General features: G+C 45.2%; 3 protein-coding genes across 9 annotated transcripts in view; 1 reads left to right on the top strand and 2 right to left on the bottom strand.

The window, feature by feature from the left end:
- Positions 1-9752, bottom strand: part of CLUAP1 (clusterin associated protein 1) — a 37355-nt gene extending 27603 nt beyond the window's left edge. For 2 of the 6 annotated variants that reach the window (XM_005872972.2, XM_014545150.1), the window contains exons 1-5: positions 9598-9752; positions 6960-7071; positions 5909-5993; positions 4805-4984; positions 3512-3607 (exon numbers count right to left, since the gene is read on the bottom strand). In XM_005872972.2, coding sequence (XP_005873034.1) covers positions 3512-3607; positions 4805-4984; positions 5909-5993; positions 6960-7071; positions 9598-9619 — 495 coding nt within the window. In that variant the 5' untranslated portion in view covers positions 9620-9752. Of the gene's footprint in view, positions 1-3511; positions 3608-4804; positions 4985-5908; positions 5994-6959; positions 7072-7619; positions 8533-9597 lie in introns of those variants that run through there. The other 4 variants (XM_014545153.1, XM_014545152.1, XM_014545154.1 and 1 more) reach the window with 4 other exon arrangements.
- On the top strand, positions 9683-20620 carry LOC102261982 (chromosome unknown open reading frame, human C16orf90). Its single transcript, XM_014545087.1, has 4 exons — positions 9683-9815; positions 10335-10412; positions 17606-17959; positions 18347-20620. Exons 1-4 carry the CDS (start codon positions 9683-9685, stop codon positions 18502-18504), a joined length of 723 nt encoding a protein of 240 aa, XP_014400573.1. The 3' UTR covers positions 18505-20620.
- A 1286-nt stretch (positions 20621-21906) lies between these two features.
- NAA60 (N(alpha)-acetyltransferase 60, NatF catalytic subunit) overlaps positions 21907-23231 on the bottom strand; it is a 24652-nt gene continuing 23327 nt past the window's right edge. For both annotated transcript variants that reach the window (XM_014545159.1, XM_014545161.1), the window contains one exon: positions 21907-22366. In XM_014545159.1, the coding sequence (XP_014400645.1) occupies positions 22302-22366 (65 nt within the window). In that variant the 3' untranslated portion in view covers positions 21907-22301. The remainder of the gene's footprint in view (positions 22367-23231) is intronic.

The following is a 23231-nucleotide window of genomic DNA, read 5'->3' on the forward strand; positions in this document are numbered from 1 at the left end:
TATGGGTACTCCCTTGTAGGTAACTAACTGTTTTTCTCTGGCGGCTTTTAATATTCTCTTTGTCTTTTGCCCTTGACATTTTAATTATGATGTCTTGGTGTGGTACTCTTTGGATTCCTCGTTTGGGGTCCTCTGTGCTTCTTGGACTTGTAAGTCTATTTCTTTCACCAGGTAGGGGAAGTTTTCTGTCATTATTTCTTCAAATAGGTTTTCAATATCTTGCTCTGTCTCTTCTTCTGGCACCCACATAATTCAGATGTTGGTATGCTTGAAGTTGTCCCAGAGGCTCCTTACACTATCTTATTTTTGGATTCTTTTTTCTTTTCTGGCTGAGTGTTTTTTGCTTCTTCATATTTCAAATCTTTGACTTGATTCTTGGGATCCTCTAGTCTGCTATTGGATCTCTGTTTTTATTCTTTATTTCAGTCAGTGTTTGCTTAATTTCTAACTGGTCCTTTTTCATATCCTTGTGGGTCTAAATTTCTCGGAGGTTTCTAGAAGATTCTTGAGTAACCTTATAATCATGGTTTTGAACTCTATATCCAGTAGTTTGCTTTCCTCCATTTCTGTCATTTGTGACCTGTTTCTTTGTCTCCGCATTTTGGCTGCTTCCCTGTGTTGATAGAGTGGGTTTGTGTGCTAGGTGTCCTATAGGGCCCAGTGGCTCAGCCTCCCCAGTCACCTGAGGTGGACACTCTTGGTGCACCCCTTTTTGGGCTGTGTGCACAGTCTGGTTGTAGTTAAGCCTTGATCGCTGTTGATATCGCTGGGAGGAATTGACCTCCAGACCAATTGGCTGTGAGAACCAGTTGTGTCTACAATGGGAGAACTGCTGTGCTGGAGACACCTTTATGGGGCAAGACTTGCTTCAGTGGGGCTTTGGTGCTGAGTCTGCCCCCTGAGTGTATCTCTTACGGATCTGAAGAGTTGTAATCTGGTGTGGTCTCACTTTGACCACTGGGTAGACTGGCTCTTGGATCTCCAAGGAGGTGCAAAGTCAGCCACTGCCTGAGGCCACCCAGCAGGAGCTACAGAGAGATCTGCAGATTCCTCCTCTTTGTTTGGGGTTTGGAGGTGCCCAGATGAGGCGCAGCTGTGAAGCAATGCAGGCTGCTGATGAGCCTTAGGCCTTCTTTTGGAAGCTCTGGGGTTCTTTGACCCAGCTGCAGTTTGTTAGGTTAGGTTGCAAAAGGCCAGGCCATTAATATGCAAAAGCCTCTGCTCACAGCTTGGGTGGGGTTGTAAATTGAGTGGGGCATGGTCTCAGGGAATCACAGGGCGGTGCAAACAGCAATCGTTGCCCATCGGCCCTGCCCCGGATAGGTCCCTGGGTCTCTGTGTCCCACGGTCCCGTGCAGGAACAATGAACACTGTGAGCAGCTCTGAGAGAAATCCGCCTCGTGTTCCAGTCCGATGCCAGACAGTCCAGTTTCTCCCCGTATGAGTCTGGGTCCCCAGAGTCTCTCCCAGAACTGGAGTTCAGAGCAGTCGGGAGTTTTTATCACCCTCCTGATTGAAAAAGACCACAGCGTACCCAGTTGCCAGCCCGTTTCGTGCGCCTCCGTACCTCCGCTCTTCCGCACCTCTGCACCTACCAGTCTAGATGCGCTTTTCTCTTTCCCTCTAGTTGTCGAACTTCCAATCAGCCAGCCTTCCCGTGGTTCTAGATGATATCCGTTTTGTCTTTTAGTTGGAGTTTTGATGTGGTGTGTGAGGCGGCAAGTTCAGGTGTTTACCTATGCCGCCATCTTGGTCTTAAGTCTACAATCTTTCTTATGATTAAGTTCCTCTAAGTTGACTATCATTGACAACTGCAACCAGTGAGAAAAGTGGCCTTTGCCCTGCCCCTAGCATTAATCATGGACCAATCAACACTGGGAACATCTGAGATATGGAATTGTAATGGGCATGCAGTTATGAGATTCCTGAATCACTTCATCACACTCTGTCTTGTGCTTCTTTTACTCCACAGTGCACCTCATCTCCCCACTGGTAGAAAACTTATCAAGAGAAGGGATTAAGATTTACTCAAGGCTCAGTGCCTTGTCTGTGGTTGGTTTTGTTCCTCAGTGAATGCTGGTTGAGTGTATGAAAAACAAATACTGGCTAGGGGATCTCCCTCAGATCATGACTGTACACAGAATTTGAGAAGGGTCTCATGGCTTCCATGGCAACAGTTCAGCCACTGACTGTTTCATCAATTCATTATGGAAAGGTGCTAAAATCTCACAATGAACCCATCACTCTATTCCACTGACAAATAGCAAGTGACCAGCTCTTGTCTCTAGGTCTGTTATGAACATGTATAGACATGTACTCTATAAACAATAAACAGTGAAAGCCTGAAGTTGCCTCATTAGTTACCTAAATTAGCTATTAGACATTAGTGGCAGTTTTGTTCTGCCAACTGCACCTCAGCAGGTGGCAGCCACTATATCAAAAGCAGGAATGGTGACCTGGCACCCAAGTCTCCCACTCTAGTCTTCTCTCCTGGACAGAAATGAAAAGCAAGAGGAAAAAATACCATAACACTGTAGCAGCAATGCCAGAACACAGGCAAGGAAGTGAGAGAGTGGTCATGGCTGACATACCTGATGGGAATGGAATGAATTAAATGTATTTAATTTAAAAACATTAGATGAGAGCATGTGTCCTTAAGTGCCATAAATCCTTACAGGTAAAACTAAATAATATATCATTTCTTCTTAAACCAGTGGGCCCCAAATTTTGCTGCACTCTGGAATCACCTGGAAATCTTTACAAACCTGATGCCTGGTTCTCACCCCCAGACATTCTGACTCATTGATTTCTGGGACAACCTGGACATCAGGTGATTTAAAAGCTCTTTAGGAGCTCTATGGAAGTTCTCCAGAACCACACTCTTAAATAGCTCCTTAAACATGATGGAGCATACTCCTTGAATGACATTAGCTAGAATAGGATTGCAAGTAAACTTAAAACTGTTAACATTAACTTTAACTGATTGGTAGTGACTGCCTAGATTACTGGTTCCCAAACTTTGCTGTGCGTTAGAATCATACAGAAGACTTGTAAAATCCCCAATGACCAAGTCACATTTCATACCAATGATATCAAAATGGAAAGCCAGGCATCCGTAGTTGCATTGGGTGATTGCATTGGGCAGCAAGGTTTGGGAACCATCATGGCTCAGAAGAGGATTTTGTTGAGAAGAATGTTGAGGCTGTGTTCACCAACAAAAGCACCATGATCAATAACGTATGACAGGGACAAAGGAGAAAAGTCTCAGCAACATGCCACATACTAGTATTTGCCATTCCTGAACCAGAAGTCAGAGTTATTAAAAAATAGACCAGTGCCCACTGAAGCAGGAATAGCAACAAACACTATATATTACTTTCTCACACATTATATCATTTAATCAGGTACAGTTTAATAAAATCAGAAGAACAGGGGCAAAAAGAATTAGAAAAGAAAACCTTGAAAATCTGCTTAGCTGAGAAAGTAATTAAGTTATCTAAGCACTGCTTACCCTCAACTCTACCTCCTTGCCCAGCAAGTCATACAGAGATGCTCCTTTGTAGGTGATTTCAGAAGCAAGCTGCCTGGCAGCTTTCAAATCTGCAATCTGGAAGGAAAATATAAAAAACAGGAACCTCAGTGACAGGTTTTTAATAGGCATTCAGAAAAAAACCAGTCTAATACCAATCCCTACCTCCAGTCAGAATACTTGACTACAGAACACATTTTCCACAAGACATATCCTTACATCCTGTGGAAGAGAGCTCGGAGGATACCAGTTTAAGAAACACTGATCTAAGTACAAATTAGAGCAACTTCAGGTCTCCTTAAAAACCCAAATGTCAAGTCAAATGCAATTGACCTGCTTCCTATTTGGACTAGGTCACCCTAGGGGACCCCTACAGTAGTGAGTGACAGGGAGGGGCAATATGAGGGACACATTTCCTAGTGCAGCATCCTGATGCCTTCTGTTAACCCTTTTGTCCCCTCATTCTCTGCCTTTAGACTGCACTTCACATGACTGCTGCGAGGTTCAAATGAGTTAACATGCAATAGTACCCAGCTCCCACAAGGGTGGCAGCCATTACTATGACGATGATGGTGATGATGATTTAGCATCTAGCCCTGTGCGCAACTTCTTTCTTAGGATTTGCATGTCACCTCTTCTTCCTCGAATATGTTAAATTTTCAGAGTCCAAACAAACATTTCCCTGCTCTGCTCATGCTCCCTCTCCTAAACAACAAATCCCCAGTGTCTCTTTTTTTTAAAATATATTTTTATTGATTTCAGAGAGGAAGGGAGAGGGAGATAACAAGATAGAAACATCAATGATGAGAGAGAATCATTGACTGGCTGCCTCCTACACTGATCTCCTACTGCGGATCGAACCTGAGCATGTGCCCTTGACTGGAATCGAACCCAGGACCCTCCAGTCAGCAGGCCAATGCTCTATCCACTGAGCCAAACCAGCTAGGGCCCCGGTGTCTCTTTTTGATTATCAAATCATCAGCAACGACTTTCAATATTCATTCACAGCTAACTTTCTTCCTATTTCCTTAGTCCTCTAGGAGTCTGTTCCTGCTAGCTCTACTTCTACCTTACTAGCAACAGGCTTTCAGTAAATAGTTGAATTAGTTTATTATGACTTCTGCTTTTATTCAAATGCTGATGAGTACAAAATTGACAAACTGCCCTCATTCAAAGGATAAGGAAAGAAGTAGTTCTATGAGTATATGACATGTTCCATTTCAGAGTGAGAAATACACATTTCATCCCTCACTACAAGCCGTTCATTGTCCTTACCTTTGAGCCAAGATCAAACTTGAATTTGCTGATATCGTCCTCTCCTATTTTAGAGCTCTCCATCCCTTTGGTCTTCATAGCATTATAAAGGACAGAGGTGATCTTCAATAGTTCTTTCACTGCATACCCATCTGCTTGATAAAGCTTCTTAGTATTGAGTTTTATATGTGCTTTTGTGGCCTATTTTCAGACAAAACAAACAAACAAACAAACAGTTTAAGGCCTTTTCCATGTAGAATAGAATCTAAACCAAATCTCATGTAGGTAATATGAAAATGTCTCTGCCAACAACTGGGATATGACCTGATTATATTAAGAATCAAACTTTCAAGTGACTCGTACATTGCAAGTGGGTGTGTAAACTGATACAACCTTTTCTTTTTTTTTTTTTAACTGATCTAATCTTGATGGAGAGCAATTTGGTAAAAGACAACACAATTACAAATACACATATCTTTTGACCTAGCAATTCCAATCCTGAGAATTTATCTTAGAGATGGATATAGTAACAAAGGAAATGAGATGCATATAGGTCATCTGTTACAGCATTGCTTCAAAGAGCAAAGGTTATATACACCTAAATGCCTATCCATATAAGTTATATAAATTGTGATTTATCCAGGCAAGCAATACTATTTGGGTGTTAAGAGAGAAGAAGAAGTTCTATATGTATTTGGAAAGTTCTCCAAAATGTACCATTAACTGAAGAAGCAAGTTTTTAAACAGTATGCCACCATTTGTGCAAAAAGAAGGAAAAGAATTTATATCCTATTTGCTTACATATGCATAAACTCTGGAAAATATTAATAGTGGTTACTGGGAATGGAACTGGGCAGAAGGCAGACAGGATAGAGGATAAGCCATTTTACTCTATCATTTCATAATCTACAAAAATTCTTTTTCTGAACCATGAAATATTATAACCTATTCAAAAATAAATTAAAATCTTAACAAATACTGAATTAAAACGAAATACTTTGCTGGAAAAATGGCTCTAAAGAAACCTGGTAATAGAATAGGTTTAGAAACTTGAAAGAAGTCCTAACTAGGACTTCTTTCTAACATATTTAATTTTACAACTCCATCAAATAAGCAGGAACTAACCATGAACTGGGCAACTGCCTTAATAAAGAAAACTCGGTCTTGTTCCGTCTCAACATCAGAAAGTATGTCAGTCTGAGGTTCATACCTATGAGAGAGAACCAGACAGACACAGAGAGAAGACATCAGTTAATTACTATAAAGTCCACGAAAGAGAAAGTGGGCAACTGAGAGGTCAGTGGATCTGTAACGAGAAGCTCTCTGAGTCCCCTGGGAAGTCAGTCAGATTAAGAAAGACTTCAAAAGCAACACAAAATACCAAACATCCAAGGGAGCAAATCCTCACCCCAAGAATAGGTTTAACTAATTTCAAAAATCAAATTTGGGGTTCAGCTTACAAAATTAAATTTCTCAGACCTCAAAGTTTAATTAAAATAATCAGAATGACTACTTGGGCTGACAGCCCTTGGCCCAGAGCTAACTAGTTAGCTCTGAGAAGCAGCAGAGTTGTTGGAGTTACTTTCTTCATGTTATTAATGACCCACCAGGAGTCAACAGACTGCAGCCCTTAGTGTCTTTCTGTACAGCTTGCCAGTAAGAAGCGTTTTTACATTTTTCAAGGATTATAAAAAACAAAACACAAGCTAGAATATGCAAGAGAGATCTTGTGTTGCCTGCAACACCTAAGGTCTTTGCTATCTTCTTTTTTTCTTTTCTTTTCTATCTTCTTAACAAAAAGTTTGCCAACCACAAATGTTAGATACTGGGTTTTACACACAAATTGAAATTGAAATTATTTCTAATCCAGTGTACTCATTAAGATTGTATATGGAGGTACCTTGTCACTCCCTGATAAACGTGAGGGAATGGAGAAGAATTTGGGCCCTATTGTCTGCTTCCTACTGAGAAATAGTCTCCCTTTTCCACTCACTGGTATATTTCGATTCCCACACTCTTTAAAACTCAACTGATTTTTAATAGGTTACACCTGAATCTGTCAAACTCAAATTTTATTGAACTCTTCCTTTAGCTTCACAACAATAACCTGTTTCTAGGTGGCTAATAAATAAAATTGAGTATTCATTCTTAGACTACAATAAAGTGCAATTCTAACCTTTTCACAAGCCAGAGAAGAACTTCAGATACAAGTCCAAAATTTGGTGTGCGGAAATTTTCCATAGAAATATGTCGAGGGTATCCCAAGGCTCTCATCATCTCTGTAAAATCTGTCCACAGTAAAATACAATTCAGTCAATTCATTGTCAAACAACAACTAATTAACTTACTTTCTCTGCCTTCCCTCCTTATTCCCAGTCTATTGACAGTTTTAGGGACTATTTATCAACTAAGAGGGAAATAAAAAAGTAGTTAAAACTTAAAATAATCTGCTTCCTGAAAAACATTTAAAGTGCCCTGGGAGAAGTGGAAGCTGTACATTAAAATGGGGTTTAGAGATTGGGTGTGAATTTAATTTCTCTTTGATCTCTCTCTTGAATATCTTCTTACCACTAAAAATGAGAAATACCTGGTCTTATAAAATGTCATAAATAAAAATATTTTAAAATGTTAACAGTGATATTATGGGGGGTGGTCGATGGTGGTAAAGTTCATGTTTCTGAGTTGTCTTTTTTTTTTTTTTTTTTAGTGAGCACATAGGAACTTACTAACAAATTTTAAAGATTAGTTGCACTGTATCTAGAAAAATCTTAAAAAGAATAGTTGAACTATAGAGCACTAGATTTATTATAAAACATTAAAAAACAGTAATACTAACACTTTTTGATACTGGAGGTGGCTGTCACTAAGCTTTAGGCAGAACTTGGAAATGAACACAACAAACATGTTTTGAGTTCCAACAATATGCCAAGATCTATATTCAGTGTGCTCAAGGCTATTTATGTCTGTCCTCGCTCTTCTTGAAGGTAGATGTTCAAAATGTCCCAATAAGTCACAAAGAAGCTACCCAGGCATCAGAGGTTAGGCTGGATTTCACCAGATCGCAAAAGAGAAGGCACGAGCAGAGAAAAGAGCAGCGGCACTGAGGGCCTCTGTCACTGTTTTTTGGGAAATCTGATAGAGTGATGGAAAATAAAGCAGCAGTCTTCCCGTCACACACTCAGGCATTGCCTAAATACTCCTTCCCACTAAACAGTAGTTAAGTTCTGTTCATTATGCAGCATTTTCAAAATGAGTAAGATTCTTACCATATATTGCACAATTGTATAGCATTCGTTTAATGTCAAAATGTTCAGAAATCCCCTTCTTGTACACTCTTCCCAATACAACTCCATTCAATGTCCCCTAGCAGAGTGCTCTCTCTAAACTACCAGGAAAGAGAAACTTGTCCCTACAACAAACATATAGTCACCAAGAACCTTCAAATCCCAGAGGGAATAATTCACGCTACGGTGCTAGTAGGTATATTAACAAAATGTGATGATGCCTCTTCCTGTATATTTACATTGTAGAAAAAGAGCAACTCATAACTGAAAAGAGTCATCTTTATTGGTGAGATTCCGGGTACCAGCAATTTAGTTAGAAAACTGGCCTTACAGATCACAGCAAACTGGCAATCCCCTGCTACATCTATGGAAGTGGAGCCAGTTAGCTGAACTGCTTCTGATTCAGAAAATGACACTGTATAAAAGGCAAGAGATTTTTTTTTTTATCTTCACTTGAGAATATTCTTTACTGGTTTTAGAGAGAGAGGAAAGGAGAGGTAGAGAGAAAAACATGGATTGGCTGCCTCCCGTACACACCTCAACCGGGCTCGAACCCACAAACTAGGTATGTGCCCCGACCTGGAATCGAACCCACAACCCTTCGGTGCACCGGACGATGCTTCAACCACCTGAGCCACCCTGCCAGGGCAAAAGGCAAAAGATTTTGATTCACACAGCACTATGTCCCCATCCTTGGTTCCACCAAGTTCTGGTTGTGTGGCCTAAAGCAAGATACTTTACCTATCTGTGCCTCAAATCCAGGTATTATGCCACCTACCTCACTGTTCACGTGAGGACTAAAATAAGAGAGTGAATGTAAAATGTAACGGGAGTCCCCCCAAAGTAGTGGTAACTAATTCTCATACCCATTCTTCCACGTCCCCAGTCTCCTAGCAAAGGCATTTGGGTTCCGTTTCCCTCATCCGCCCCTTTAGAAAGTATGAAGGCTTTGGAGGTTAGACAACCTGAATTCAAACTCCAGCGCCAACTCTTACCACCTGGGTGAGTCCTCTCTGTGCCCGTTTCCTCATTTCTAAATACAGAAGCGTGTTTAGAAGAGTAAATAAGATGAGGCACACACACACAGAGAACATTTACCACCTGGAAGATTGTGAAGATTCAAAAAAAAAAAAATGACAGCCGCAATTATTATTCAGCCGTCCCGCCCCCCCTCCCCCTCGGTTTTATTGTTCGTTTCTCAAGGCTCTCTAACCTAACTCAGCCCCAAAACGGTTTCTGCGTTTTCCAATACGGTAGCGACGTGGCTATACAAATCAATTAAAATCAGATACAAGTAAAACTTCAGTTCCTCAGCCGCACGAGTCACAGCCAGCGGCAGATACAAAACTTCCCATCACCGCAGAAAGTGCTGAGCCAGGGCCGGGGCGCTCTGACCGGGACGCGGGGGTCGGCAAAGGCCAGGACCGCAGAGGCCAGAGGGGCTCGGCGGGGCCTGGAGGAGAGAACCCGGCGGCCGGAGCCCCAGTCTCTTGGGAGGCCTGCAGGTCACAAGGGGCAGGGTTGCCTTACTGCGGAGGTCGCGGAAGGACATGGCGCTCTGGTCCCCGCTAGCCCGGAGTCTCAGACGCCCCCAACTCAGTGCTCAGGTGTCTCTATGGCAACGCACGGAGCTCTCTACGGCGCGCAGAAGGGGCCAAACGAGACGGAAGGCGAAGCGGCCGAACTGCGCGCGCACGCGCAAGAGAAGGGGAGGCGGGCTTGGGGATGCCTCGGAATCCAGGACGGAGGTGCGGGATTAACGCCCGACCCGGAACTTCAAACCGCAGGGCACCCGAGCCCCCTTTACCCCCTTCAACATCTTGCAGAGACATTTGACACTGGCTGACACGTCCTAAGCACCTATTATGTATCTGAAACTATGCTAGACGTTCTACATATTGCTTCCCATTTCCTCCTCAACTCCTCTTGAAAGAACGCACGATACTGTCACGAAGCTGGGTATCCCTTGCCCAGCACACTTCTCTCTGGCATGTGTAAACTGCTAGCTGTGGCCGCGTCCGAAGCCCCCGAACACAGACCGCAGCTTTAAAGGCCATAACCCCGAACTTCAGACGGAAAGCCCGGGCTGACCGCGGTATCGCGAGAGCGTGTCAGGCCTGGAACTGCGCACGCGCACCGGGCTTGTTCTCACAACAGGCCGGAAATCGGTCTGGGTCCTCGCGCGCCGGCGGTTGTCCTGGTAACCGTGCCCTCCGTCGGGGAGCGTTTGTGCGCCTTGTTGAGGGACTGGAAGGCTCCAGGGTGAGGACCGCGCCCCAACTCCCGGCCAGATCAGCTGGGGCCTCAGCTGAGAGCCTTCCCTCGGCTGCCCTGGAGGAGCACAGGTGAAAAGAAGAGCTGGGAGATGCAGTGAGCTGAGCTTGGAAGGATGGGCGAGGAGGAGGGACTGCCAAACGCTGCGATGCCCTCCGCCCCCGTATCGGTGTTGGCGAAGTAACAGACACATAAATGCGCAGACGGTAAAGAGGGCCCCCAAATACACCCACACACGTGTGGTCAGTACGACAAAGGTGACGGAGCACTTCAGTGGAGAAAGAATAGTCTTTCAATGAATGGTTTGAAACAATTAACAATTGGAAATCCAAGTAAATGAACCTTCACTATTACCTAAATATAAAACCTAAAACTGTCACCTTACAAGAAACTACTGTTTATATCAAGTGCTCAATAAAGTATTTTTAAGTTAAAAAAAAAAACACCTAAAACTAACTTTTCTAGAAGATAACTTAGGGGAACGCTTTATGACTGGATTAAGCAGGATTTCTTAGATACACCAAAAAATTTTTTAAGTAAACTGGACTTCATATAAAGTTAAAACTTCTCTTCAAGACACTTTTCTAAAAATGTATTTGAATTGATTTCAGAAAGGAAGGGAGAGGGGGAGAGAGAGAAACATTGATGAGAGAATCGTTGATTGGCTGCCTCCTGCACACACACACACCCTCCCCCTCCTCAATGGGGACAGAGCTGGCAACCTGGGCATGTGCCCTGACCGGAAGGAATCCAGCCCTGACCTGCTGGTTCATAGGTGGATGGTCAACCACTGAGCCTCGCCAGTTGGGTAAGGTACTTTAAGAAAATGAAAGACTAGCCCTCGTCGGTTTGGCTCTGTGAATAGAGCATCAGCCTGAGGACTGAAGTGTCCCAGGTTCAATTCCAGTCAAGGGTACAATTCCAGTCCTGGGTACCTGCCTTGGTTGCAGGCTCGATCCCTAGCCCGGGTGCGTGTGGGAGGCAGCCAATCCAACATGTCTCTCTCACATTGATGTTTTTCTCCTCTTTCTCTCCCCCCTCTCCCCTTCCTTCCACTCTCTCTCAAAATCAATGGGAAAATACCCTCCGGTGAATATTAACAAAACAAAGAAAATGGAAGGATAATCCACAGTTTAGAAGAAAATATTCACAAACCATCTGATGAAAAGTTTTATCCAGAATACGTAACGAACTCTCAAAACTCAATCCAATTAGGAAGTGGACAAAAAATGTAAACAGATTCTTCAAAGAAGAAGATATATGGCAAATAATAAGCAAAGCAAAAGATGCTCAAGGTTATTAGTCCTTAGGAAAGCACATATTAAACCACAATAACATATCACTAGATAGTTATTTGTATGGCTAAAATAACAAATAAACAACAAAAAGCCTGACAGTGGGAACAGCTTAAAAGGATGTATACCAACTTGAACTTTTGTACATTATTGCCTCCACCATTTTACATTCCCACTAGTAGTGTAGGAGGATTCCAGTTTCTCCACATCCTCATTAACATTTCTCAATTTATTTAAATTTAATTATATCCATCATGGGTAAGAAGTAGTTATCACATTGTGTTTTTAATTGTATTTCCCTAATGACTAATACTGTTGAGCATCTTTTCTTGTGCTTGTTGACAGTTTGTATATCTTCTTTGGAGAAATATCTATTCAACTTCACCATTTTAAAATTGGGTTGTCTTTTTGTTGTTGAATTATAAGACTTATTTATATATTCTGCATACTACACACATCAGATATATGATTTGCAAATATTTTATCACATTCTGTAAGCTTTTACTTCTTGAGAGTGCCTTTTGCAGCAGCAACATTTTAAATTTTTATGAAGTCAAATTAATTTTTTCTTTTACTTGTAGTTTTGTCATATCTAACAGTTCATTGCCAAAACCAAGCTCATGAAGATTTATGTTTTCTTCTAAGAGTTTTTAGCTCTTACATTTAGGTCTTTGATGCATTTTGAGTTAATTTTTGTACATGGTGTGAGATAGGGGTCAAACTTCATTCTCTTGCATGTGGCTATCCATTGCCCCAGCATCATTTGTTGAAGAAATTCTTTTTTTTTTAATATATTTTATTAATTTTTCACAGAGAGGAAGGGAGAGGGATAGAGAGTTAGAAACATCGATGAGAGAGAAACATCGATCAGCTGCCTCCTGCACACCCCCTACTGGGGATGTGCCTGCAACCAAGGTACATGCCCTTAGCCGGAATCGAACCTGGGACCTTTCAGTCCGCAGGCCGAAGCTCTATCCACTGAGCCAAACCGGTTAGGGCTGTTGAAGAAATTCTTTACCCCTTTGAATAGTCTTGGCACTCTTGTTGAAAATCAATTGACCATAGATATATGGCTTTATTTCTGGTCTCTCTAATCTGTTCCATTGGTTGTGATGTCTATCCTTACGCTGATTCCATACTATTTTAGTTAAATTTAAATTCTTTTTAAAAATTGTTTTTGGTTATTTGGGCTCCCTTGTAATTCCACATGAATTTTAGAATCAGCTTTCCTGTTTCTGCATAAAAGACCATTGGGATTTTCAAAGTATCTGTAGATCACTTTAGGGAGTACTGCTGTCTTAACAATATTAAGCCTTCAACTCATGAACAGGAATATTTTTCCATTTTATAAGTCGTCTTTATTTTTTTCAGCAATGTTTTGTAGTTTTCAGTGTTATCTTGCAATTCCTTGGTGAAATTTATTCCTGTTTTATTCTTTTTGTTCTTTTGCCAGTGTATAGAAATACAATTTTTAAAAAAATATATTTTATTGATTTTTTACAGAGAGGAAGGGAGTGGGAGAGACATAGTCAGAAACATCGATGAGAGAGAAACATCGATTTAGCTGCCCCCCGCATGCCCCCCACTGGGGATGTGGCCCGCAACCGGGTACATGCCCCTGACTGGAATCGAACCTGGGACCCTTCAGTCCCCAGGCCGACGCTCTATCTGCTGAGCCAAACCGGTTAGGGCTAGAAATACAATTTTTGTGTTGATCTTATATCTAGCAACTTTGCTGAACTTTATTATTAGCTCTAATAGTTTCGCTGTCTCAAACAATTTTGAGTGTGAACTAATTTTTCTCTATGTAAGATCATGTTATCTGTGAATTGATAGAATTGAAAGTTTAACATTAATTTTTCAGTTACAGTTGACATTCAATATTATATGTTTTAGGTGTATAGCATAATGATAAGACATTTATATAACTTATAAGTGATCCCCCCAATAAGTCTAGTACCCACCTGACACCACTAATAGATACTACAATATTATTGACTATACTCCCTAGGCTTATGTTACATCTCCATGTCTTTTTAAAAACTAATGAGAGAGAGAAACACCTGTTTGTTGTTCCACTTATTTATGCATTCATTGGTTGATTCTTGTATGTGCCCTGACCAGGGATCAAACCTGCAACCTTGGTATAATTGAGCCACCTGGCCAGGGCTCCCATGACTATTTTGTTAACTGCCAAGTTGTACTTAAGCCCTTCGCTTTTTTTTTTTAACCATGTCCCTCAACTCCCCATCTGGCAACTATCAGTTTGTTCTCTGTATCTATGAGTTTCTGTCTTATTAGTTCATTTACTTTGTTTTTTAGGTTCCACATATAAGTGAAGTCACATGGCATTTGTCTTTGTCTGTCTGACTTACTTCACTTAGCATAATACCCTGAGTCCATCCATGTTTTCATAAATGGTAAGATTTCATTCTTTTTATGGCCTAGTAATATTCCCCATATATACAACATCTTTATCCAGTCTTCTATCACTGGACAGTTAGGTTGCCTCCATATTTTGGTTATTGTGAATAATGCTGCAATGAACATAGGAATGCATATATCATTTCAAATTAGTATTTTGGAGGTCTTTGGATAAATACCCAGAAGTGAAATTGCTGGATTATATGATAGCTCTATTTTTAATTTTTGAGGACTTCATACTATTTCCATAGTATGCACCAATTTGTAATGCTGCTAACAGTGCACAAAGGTTCCCTTTTCCCCAAATCTTCACCAACACTTGCTGATTTAATAACAGCCATTTTGACAATTGTGAGGTGATGTCCCATTGTAGTTTAAATTTGTATTTCCCTTATGATTAGTGACATTGAGCATCTTTTCTTATCTTACTAGAGGCCCGGTGCATGAAATTCGTGCACTCGGGGGTGGGGGATCCCTCAGGCAGGATTGCAAGAGGGCATAGGCCAGGCCGAGGGAACCCACCAGTGCATGATCAGGCCGGGGAGGGAGGAGGGAGGTTGGCCAGGTGGGAAGGGACCACAGGAGGGCTCCAAGGTGTGTCCAGTCTGTCTCCCTCAGTCCCTATAGGTTGGACCCCAGCAGCAAGCTAACCTACCGGTTGGAGCATCTGCCCCCTGGTGGTCAGTGCACATAACAGCGACTGATCGGCCAGTCAACTGTCTGCCCCCTGGTGGTCAGTGTATGTCATAGCTAGCAGTTGAGTGGCCTTAGCATATCACTAGTATATTACGCTTTGATTGGTTGAACAGACGACCAAACGACCAGACACTTAGCATATTAGGCTTTTATTATATAGGATTAGCCATGTGTATGTCCTCTTTGGAGAAATGCCTATTCAGGTCCTCTGCCCATTTTTAAATCTTTTTGGTGCTAAATTGTATGAGTTCCTTATATCTGGATATTAACCCCTTATTGATGTATCATTGGTGAATATTTTCTCCCACTCAGTAGGTTGTCTTTTTGTTGATGGTTTCCTTTGCTGCGCAAAAACTTTTTAGTTTGATGTAGACCCATTTATTTTTTGTTGGATTGTTTCCCTTGCCCGATTGAGACATATCCAAAAAATGTTTGCTAAGAGCAATGTCAGAGTTTACTGCCTGTTTTCTTCTAGTTTTATGGTTTCAAGTCTTACACTTAATCAATTTTGAGTTTATTCTTGTATATAGTGTAAGAAAGTGGTCTAGGTGTATTTTTTTGGCATATACCTGTCCAGTTTCCCCAACACCATTTATTGAAGAGACTATCTACCTCATTGTATATTCTTGCATCCTTTGTCATAGATTAATTGACCATATAGATGTGGGTTTATTTCTGGGCTCTTTATTCTGATCTGTTTTTATGCCAGTACAATGTTTTGATTACTATAGTCTTGTAGTATAGTTTGAGATCAAGTAGCACAATACCTCCTCCAACTTTGGATGTTGTTTTTTTTCCTTTTACAAGCAAAAGTTTATTTAGAAGGTCACAGAGGTAGAAAAAGTGAGCCAGCTGGGCTGCATGCGGTCTCAGGAAACAAGTTATAGAGTCAAAAAAAGGGCCTTTATAACTTAGAAGAAAGGCAAAGGTAACATGCCTGGGGAAATAAGAAGGGGGAAAGCATGGGAGTGCTCCAGAGAAAGAGCACAGCCCAACTTTGTCCTTCTTAAGGTTGCTTTGGCTGTTTGGGGTCTTTTGTGGTTCCACATCAAGTTGAGGATTGTCTAGTTCTGTGAGAAATGCCCTAGTGTTTTGATAGGGATTGCTTTGAAACCATAGATCTGGGAAATAAGGACATTTTAATGATGTTAAGTTCTTCCTGTCCATGTATATACTTCCATTTATTTGTATCTTCTTCAGTTTTTCAAGTACAGCTTTTTTACCTCATATGTTAAATTTGTTCCTAAGTATTTTGTTTTTTTGATGCAACTGTAAATGGTATTGTTTCCTTAATTTCTCTAATAGTTCATTATTAGTATACAAAAATGCAACTGATTTCTGAATATTAATTTTGTACTCTACTATTTTATTGAATTTATTTACCATTTCTAATATCATTTCTCTATATATGTAGTTATGGCATCTGCAAATAATGAAAGTTGTACTTTTTCATTTCCAATTTGGATGCCTTTTATTTGAAAGTTTTAACTTTTTAAGAAATTGTTTCCCAAAGTGGTGGTGCCATTTTACATTCCCACCAGTAGTATATAAGAGCTGTAGTTCCTCCACAATATTTCTTCACACTTGGTATGAGCCACACAATACCCTTACTTTACTTATGGGGAAATAGTTTAAAAAGTTGTGACTAAAAAAAACCCAAACCAACTTGTGACTTACCCACTCAGAACCACCTTATCAGCATGCTCAAAGCACTGACCCATGTTTCACTAAGTCTGTACCCCTAAACCTCATTTCCCAACCACAGATGAGGAAACTGAGATTCCCATGAGGTCACCTCTGGAAGTGACTCCTCAGCCTGCAAGAGCTGAGTCTGTTTTGTATGGCCTGTCCCAAGCCAGAGGGACCAGGAACCTCCCCTCAGGTTCTGCCCCGTTCCCTTGCTCTCCTCCCACCTTGTCTCTGTCCAGGGCATAATCCTACCTCTAACTCAGGGGGTCCAGGAAGGCTTCCCTGTGACATCACACAGCCGGTTGCTAAGGGAAACCTGTAGACCCACCCCCTAGGCAGGGGAGAACAGAGCCCTGCTGCACAGGAGGCTGGGCCACTCCTCCCCCACCAAACTGGCCCTCAATGGAAGCCTTGGTCTGTGCGTTCTCTGAGCTGCACATAAGAGAAGGTGTGGGGCTATGGGAAAGAATGGCAGGAAGAGAGATGTACTACTGTACTGACGTGGGCCCAAAGCCACCAGGGACATGTATACTTGGGAGAGAGGAATGGCCACTGGTCCAGGACGTGTGACCTGGACTGTGTGATTCTGAACCCACTGTGAAATTTCTATACCACAGTGATCTAGGGTAGGGGGAAAAATGGGTCTAGTATGGTCAGTGGTTACAGCCCATACATTGAAGGCTCATGGGTTCGATTTCCGGTCACGGGTACGTACCTGGGTTGCAGGTTCAATCGCCAGCCCAGTTGGGTCGCCTGTGGGAGGCAACCAATGTGTCTCATTCACATCTCTCTCTCTTTCCCACTTCCCTCCCCTCTCCTCCCTTCCTTCCACTCTCTCTAAAAATCAATGGAAAAAAATATCCTCGGGTGAGGATTAACAAAAAAAAGGGGAAGGTGGCAGGAGGACTTGAAGACCTGAAAGAGAATTTGGTGCCAAGGCTAAGGCTTCTCAGACCTCCCTGTTGGCTGGGAGAGGAGAGAAGATTAATACCTTGGGTCAGGGGAGGCTGGAGGCAAGGATTTTAGTCCACTTGACAGACAGGTAAGCTGAGGTTTGGCAGGCTGACATGGAGCCCATCACATGAGCATGTGATGTGTTGTCCTCCCATCATGGCTGCTGTGGCCTGCTGGACACCACCCTCCTGCTTTCCCCTCCACAGATTCCGTGAGCTGGGCCCAAGGACTCCCCAGTCACCCCGACACACCATCCAACATCTACGAAGGAGGGCTGGGGGCCCAGCAGCAGCAGTGTCCCAGTGCCCAGGGAAGCAAGCCCAAGAACTTCCGGCTGCGCCACCTCCGGGGCCTGGCACTCTACCTACCAGGCCACATGCAGCCTGCTGGCCAGTGTGAGAGTCACTGGCTGGGCCGGCTCATGGCTGGGGGCTGCCTCCCATGGCCTGAGGGCATGGCCTGGCCCCTGGACCTGCCACAGGGGACTCTGAACCCAGGTAACAGCCACCGTTCAGCCCTTCTGAAAGCTCAACTGCCCAGGGACAGCCTGGGAAATACAGGTGAGCACCTGTCTAGGTGATGCAGGAGGGAGAGACCCAGGGAAGGGGTGGGTTGGAGACTCAGTTGGATGCAGATGGGCCCTGCCCCACTCCCAAGCCTCAGGGTTTCTGTGCCATCTCTGCAACTGACAAGCTCCCCCACTTCTGGTTGGGCCTCATTTTCCCCATTAGTAAAATGAAGGGTTTGGGTCAGATGAAGAACTTGAACCGTGTTTCCCTCTTCCTCCTCCCTCCCTCGTGGATTATCTTTAAAGAGACCCCCCACCCCTACCCCTTCCACTCCTGTTTTAAAGGATGTCAGGTTCTAGAGGGGGGCATCATAGGATAAGATAGGCTGGCAGCCTCCCCTTGGGCCTTCCAAGTAACTCCTCCCTCCCCTTTCCTCAGCATCCAGTTCCAGCATGGATCCAGCCAAGGGTGCCCCCTCCCAGCCTGGTACCCATGAAGGCTTGGGGTTCAGGCCCAAGAGATCCTGGGAGGCCTCAGAGGAGCCCACCTGTCCACTGTGCAAGAGAATCTGCTCTGGGGCTCTGGAGAGGCCATAGGGATCCGAGTGCGGTTTTCACAGCTCAGGACAGGAGGGGAAAGATGACCCAGGAGGTGGCGGAGGAGGCAGGTCCAGAGAGGAAGGGCTCAGCCCCACCACTAGCCCCCCCAGATGGAGACACCTGCAGATGCCCAGCACCAGAGCCTGGGCCAACCTTGGGAAAACTCGAGGGGAGGAAGAGGAGGTCCTGAGGGAGGGACAGAAGAAAATAGAAGCCTGGGCATGCCCTTGCAGCCTGCTCCAACTCAAGTAAACCACTTGTATCTGGGATGCCGGGCTGAGTGGAGAGAGGGGCTCCCAAAGAGGCTGGGGAGCCTGCTGGTCTAATCTCAATAAAAGCCAAAGCCCACATGCACCTTTGTCCCTCCGTCTGTCATCAGGCCAGTTCCATTAGAGAAACAGCCCCTTGGCACCTGTGTTTCTGAGAGCAAGTTTCCATGTCCTGGCCCTGTTGCTATTTGGGGCCAGATCATTCTTTGTGGTGGGGGCCATCAGGGGTGTTGTAGGATGTTGAGCAGTGTCAGCAGCCTCTACCCACTAGACTCAGCTAGCTCCCTCCTCCAAACTGTGACAACCAAAAGTGTCTCCAGATAGTGTCCAATATCCCCTGGGGGTAGAATCACTCCTGGTCTATGTCACTAGGCCTCAGCCCTGTGGGGTCAGGATGGGAAGACCAAGGTTGGCCTCTGACCCTCACTGTTTGGCTGACTTCCAGTCCTGGCAGCCCAGGTTGGAAGCCCCTTTGGGGGGCTCCTGCCATACCCACGTGATAGTGTCTATGATTCTGGAGACCAGGAGAGCTGGGTTCCTTCCAGACTGCCCCCAGGGTTCAGATCTGAGGATGCCCAGTCTGTGGTGGCCTCCACTGGGCCACATCCCGGTGGTCTGACCCTGTGTATTACTTCCTGTCTTGACTTGGGACTGGCTCTGGGTCTTGCTTTACCACAATAGATGTGGTAGAAGTAACTTGGCATCACTCTGGCATGAAGGAAGCCTGGTGGCTTCTAGTGTGTGTGTGGGGGGGGCAGGTCAGTATCCACATAAAGAGCCTCCACACGGTGGGAAACCAACCCACACCCAGGGAGGCCACCACTGCCCTCTGAACCACCTTGGGAGTGCATCCTTCAGCCCGTTGAGCCCTTGCTGAAGCATGGAGGGAAGACAAACCACAGCCTAGTCTCTCCCTCAAGGAAGGACATCTGCTGCAGCTGAGTTGATCTCTAAACGGTTTTTCCCTAAACCTCCCAAAGCTTTTTTGAAAAGCACTCCAAAGAGGCTGACAAGTGGAAAGCCATGGCCATGGCATGCTGGGGACAGGGAACTGATGTGAAGGAGCACCCAGGGCCTCAAACAAGCAGACATTTGTGGAAATGCACACTGACCAACCTGGGGCATCCTCACCCCATTCCCTGAATGGCCAGTGGGTTTGGAACTGGGCCACCAGGAGCCAGTCTCAGCCCTTGGGAGCCTATCCTTGAAGCCTGATGGGTTGGAAGGGCACAGTTACCTTTAGGACCATGGTCACCAGAACCCCTGCCCCTACCCACCCTCGCAAGTTAATACTTGGCCACATGACTAACCAAGGGCCCCAAGGAGTCACCCCTTAATTCAGAAGCTGACCCATTAAACAAGGTGTATCTGCCTCAATTAGCAAGGGTGTAACTCACAGCACTAGGATGCTGCTAGGACTCAGAGACCAGGCCAGTTCACTGACCTTGAAACATTCAACGCCTCTAGCCTCCATACAACCCCATGGGCTGGCTCCCTGACACCCAGCTCTGCAGGTGCCTCAGGCCCTGTCCTGGGGAGGGCTGTCTGGATGATGCGCCACCGTCAAGGGAACAGTACACACAGGTTTTGGAGGGGCCGTTCAAGAACTGCGTGGCTCCTGGGTAACTGCCGGCCCTGAACCAGTTTTCATCTGTCTAAAGGGGCGACTAGCATGACTCCATGGCCAGGGTGGCCAGAAACTCCAAGGAGAGATTGCTGGGAGCACATGATCCCAGACTTGGCCAACCTCAGGCTCCCAAGATGAGGTGCCCTGGACCAAAGGTCCCAGTCCCCCCGGCTCCTGTGGCAAGGTGCACTGGCCCAGGGTTCCTACCTGACCACTGCATTGAGTCACCTATCCAGCCTCCTCTAAGCCAGGATAGCGACCCCCAGAGGACTGTGCCCCAGCTCAAGGCCTAAGGTTGGCCAAGGAGACCCCTAAACAAATGCGGGCAGCTGCCTGAGGATCTTCTGAGGTTAGAGAAAGAACCCAGTTGTGCTTTTTGACTCTAGACCCTCTTCCCAGGACTGCATTCTTTGGCAGGATAATGACACAATCGGTCCTTTTACCTGGAAGCCATCCTCGGGACTAGACAGCAACCAACAAGCAGCTCCTGGACCACCTAAAACCACTGTCCCAGCAAGGGGGCAAGTCCCCACAGGAATGGCCCAAAGTGCAAGACAGGATGTGACCAATTAAAGTCTATTTATTTGTTTGTAATCAGACAGAACACTACAATCTGTTCAACACTGGGCTAGACATTGCCGTGATTAGGGACGAGGAGGAAGGGGCAGGGCAAGGCCTCGGCTCAATTATGCAAGTCCAAGGCAGAACCTTCTGGAAGACTCTTCCCTTACCCCGTGGGGCAGAAATAAAAACCACATGATAACCGTTGATTCAGATTAGAGAGGACACTGAGCTGGGCCTCAGCTCAAAGTCAATGTCAGCACGGAGCGGGGACCAGTCAGTGAGAGTGTGAAGTGGCCGAGGAAGGAGAGGTGGTTTTCCTGCGCAGGCTCGCCTTCATCTCGAGAAACCCCTTCCCCCACCGCAAGGCCAGAGGAGCCCCTGGGCTGGGAGTTCCGAGGGAGGGAAGGATGCCAATCCGAGGCCCTCTTGCTTGGTTGTTCCACCTTCTCCTCCCTCTCAGACTGTGCACTGTGGCGATGGCTCCAGGACACTGCAGCAATGCTGGGCATGACTCTGCCAACCCCCTTTACTCTGGAGGGCAGGGCAGGGAGCAAGCAGCTTTGGGGGGTGGGGTGGAGGGAACGCCAGAAGCAAGTGATGTCCACACGCATGCTTCCTGGCACTGACACAGCCTCTTCTGTTCCCAGAGGCTGAGGACCACAAGGCAAGCGACTGCCCCCAGCCTCAAAGGCCAGGTCCTACTTGATCAAACACCACACTCAATTCTTCTTGTTTGCATATGGTCAGGCCTCAGAACTGCATCTCACAGAACTGGGGGGCTGGAGGGGAGGGCCCTTGGGACCCTCACCAGCACCTGTCCTCAGCCCGGCTCCCTGGGGCAGTTCAACTGAATGGCACATCCAGCATGTGATGGGTAGTTCCTCGCTCTCTGAGACAGCAGGACTGCCAACAGAGGGGTGGGAAACAACCTTCCCATCTGACCACCATGCCAGGGAGCCAAGCCCCAGAGCTCTGCTTGGGTGAAAAGCCTCCCACCACTCGCCAGCCCCTCCTGGGGAGGTAGGGGTTGCTCCTGCCCCCCAGGCTTCTGAGGCTGGTTCTTTACAAGGGTTTGGCATTCCCTTTATTTCACCTCTTCATTGTTTTGAGGCTCCTGTGTCTTTAGGGCCAAGTCTATCCATAACACTTGGGTTCCTCCCTCCCAGGAGTTAATTCCGGCTTTGGAGGAAGGAGTTGGAAGGAACGGGCAGTGCGGGGGAAGAGGCCAGTGAGGACGTGCAGGGAAGGAAGCCCTCTCCTGCCCCCATACTCCCAGGGCAGCAGAAGCAACTGACCACAGTGAACGCTGTGGCCAGCCTATGAGGCTGGTGCCCTCACATGGGGGCCAGCCCAGGGCAAGGGCAGAGGTTTCCAGAGCAGGAAGGAGGGCTGGAAGAGCCTGCAGGAAAGAGAAGAGGGGAGCAGGGGTGAAGGTCTCCACAGAAACACTATGCCCACACTATGTCTGGCCTAGGAACCCACTGCTGGCCCTGGGTGCCCCCGAAGGGTGAACCCTTCTCTAGACCCAGAGTCCCTTTTAGTGACATCTGGGTTCCTTAGTCCCAGCACAAATCAAGGCACTGGGCATGCCAGCCCAAGTGGCCATGGAGCACACTGTATGAGCTTGGCTCAAATCAATAATCTGCTCTAGGCCATGTCCATGCATAAGTGGATGAGCCCTGGGGTCCCCATGACCCTTTCCAACTCTGATGTTCTCTGAGGTCTGAGAGAGACTGGCTCCCCATAGTACTCATGGTGTTCAGAAGTGACCATGTCTATATCTTTATGTCTGTATAGGTTTATAGGCATACAAATATGTTTGAAAAGAGGTTTACCAAAATATTAGCGGTTTTCTCTCAGTGATGAGGTTTTACTTTTTTCTTCACACTTTTCTATATGGTTTGAGTTTTAAAGTAATGACCATGTAACATGTTTATAATCATAATAAAAATAAAGCTATTATTTTGAAAGAAAAGGAAAAAAAAGTGGCCATGTCTGAACAGAGCCCTCATCTATAAGGTGCCCACCTCAGGGAACTTCATTGTGAGCTGATGATGCCGCTGGTGTTAAAGCTGACATCAGCTCCAGACACCCCTTGGAAAGGTAATAAGTGGTTATGGATAGCGGGGTGGGGGCAGAGAAAGGGCTTGATCTTTTGGTACCTTTTCCATTTCTGTGAATGCATTATTTTTTTAAAAGTTGTTCAAGGGAAAAGATGAGGTTCTGGGCAAGGGCTCAGGACTCTGCTTTCCTCCTTCAAATTC

The sequence above is a fragment of the Myotis brandtii genome, unplaced genomic scaffold (genome assembly GCF_000412655.1).
Source record: "Myotis brandtii unplaced genomic scaffold, ASM41265v1 scaffold397, whole genome shotgun sequence".
Lineage (NCBI taxonomy): Eukaryota > Metazoa > Chordata > Mammalia > Chiroptera > Vespertilionidae > Myotis > Myotis brandtii.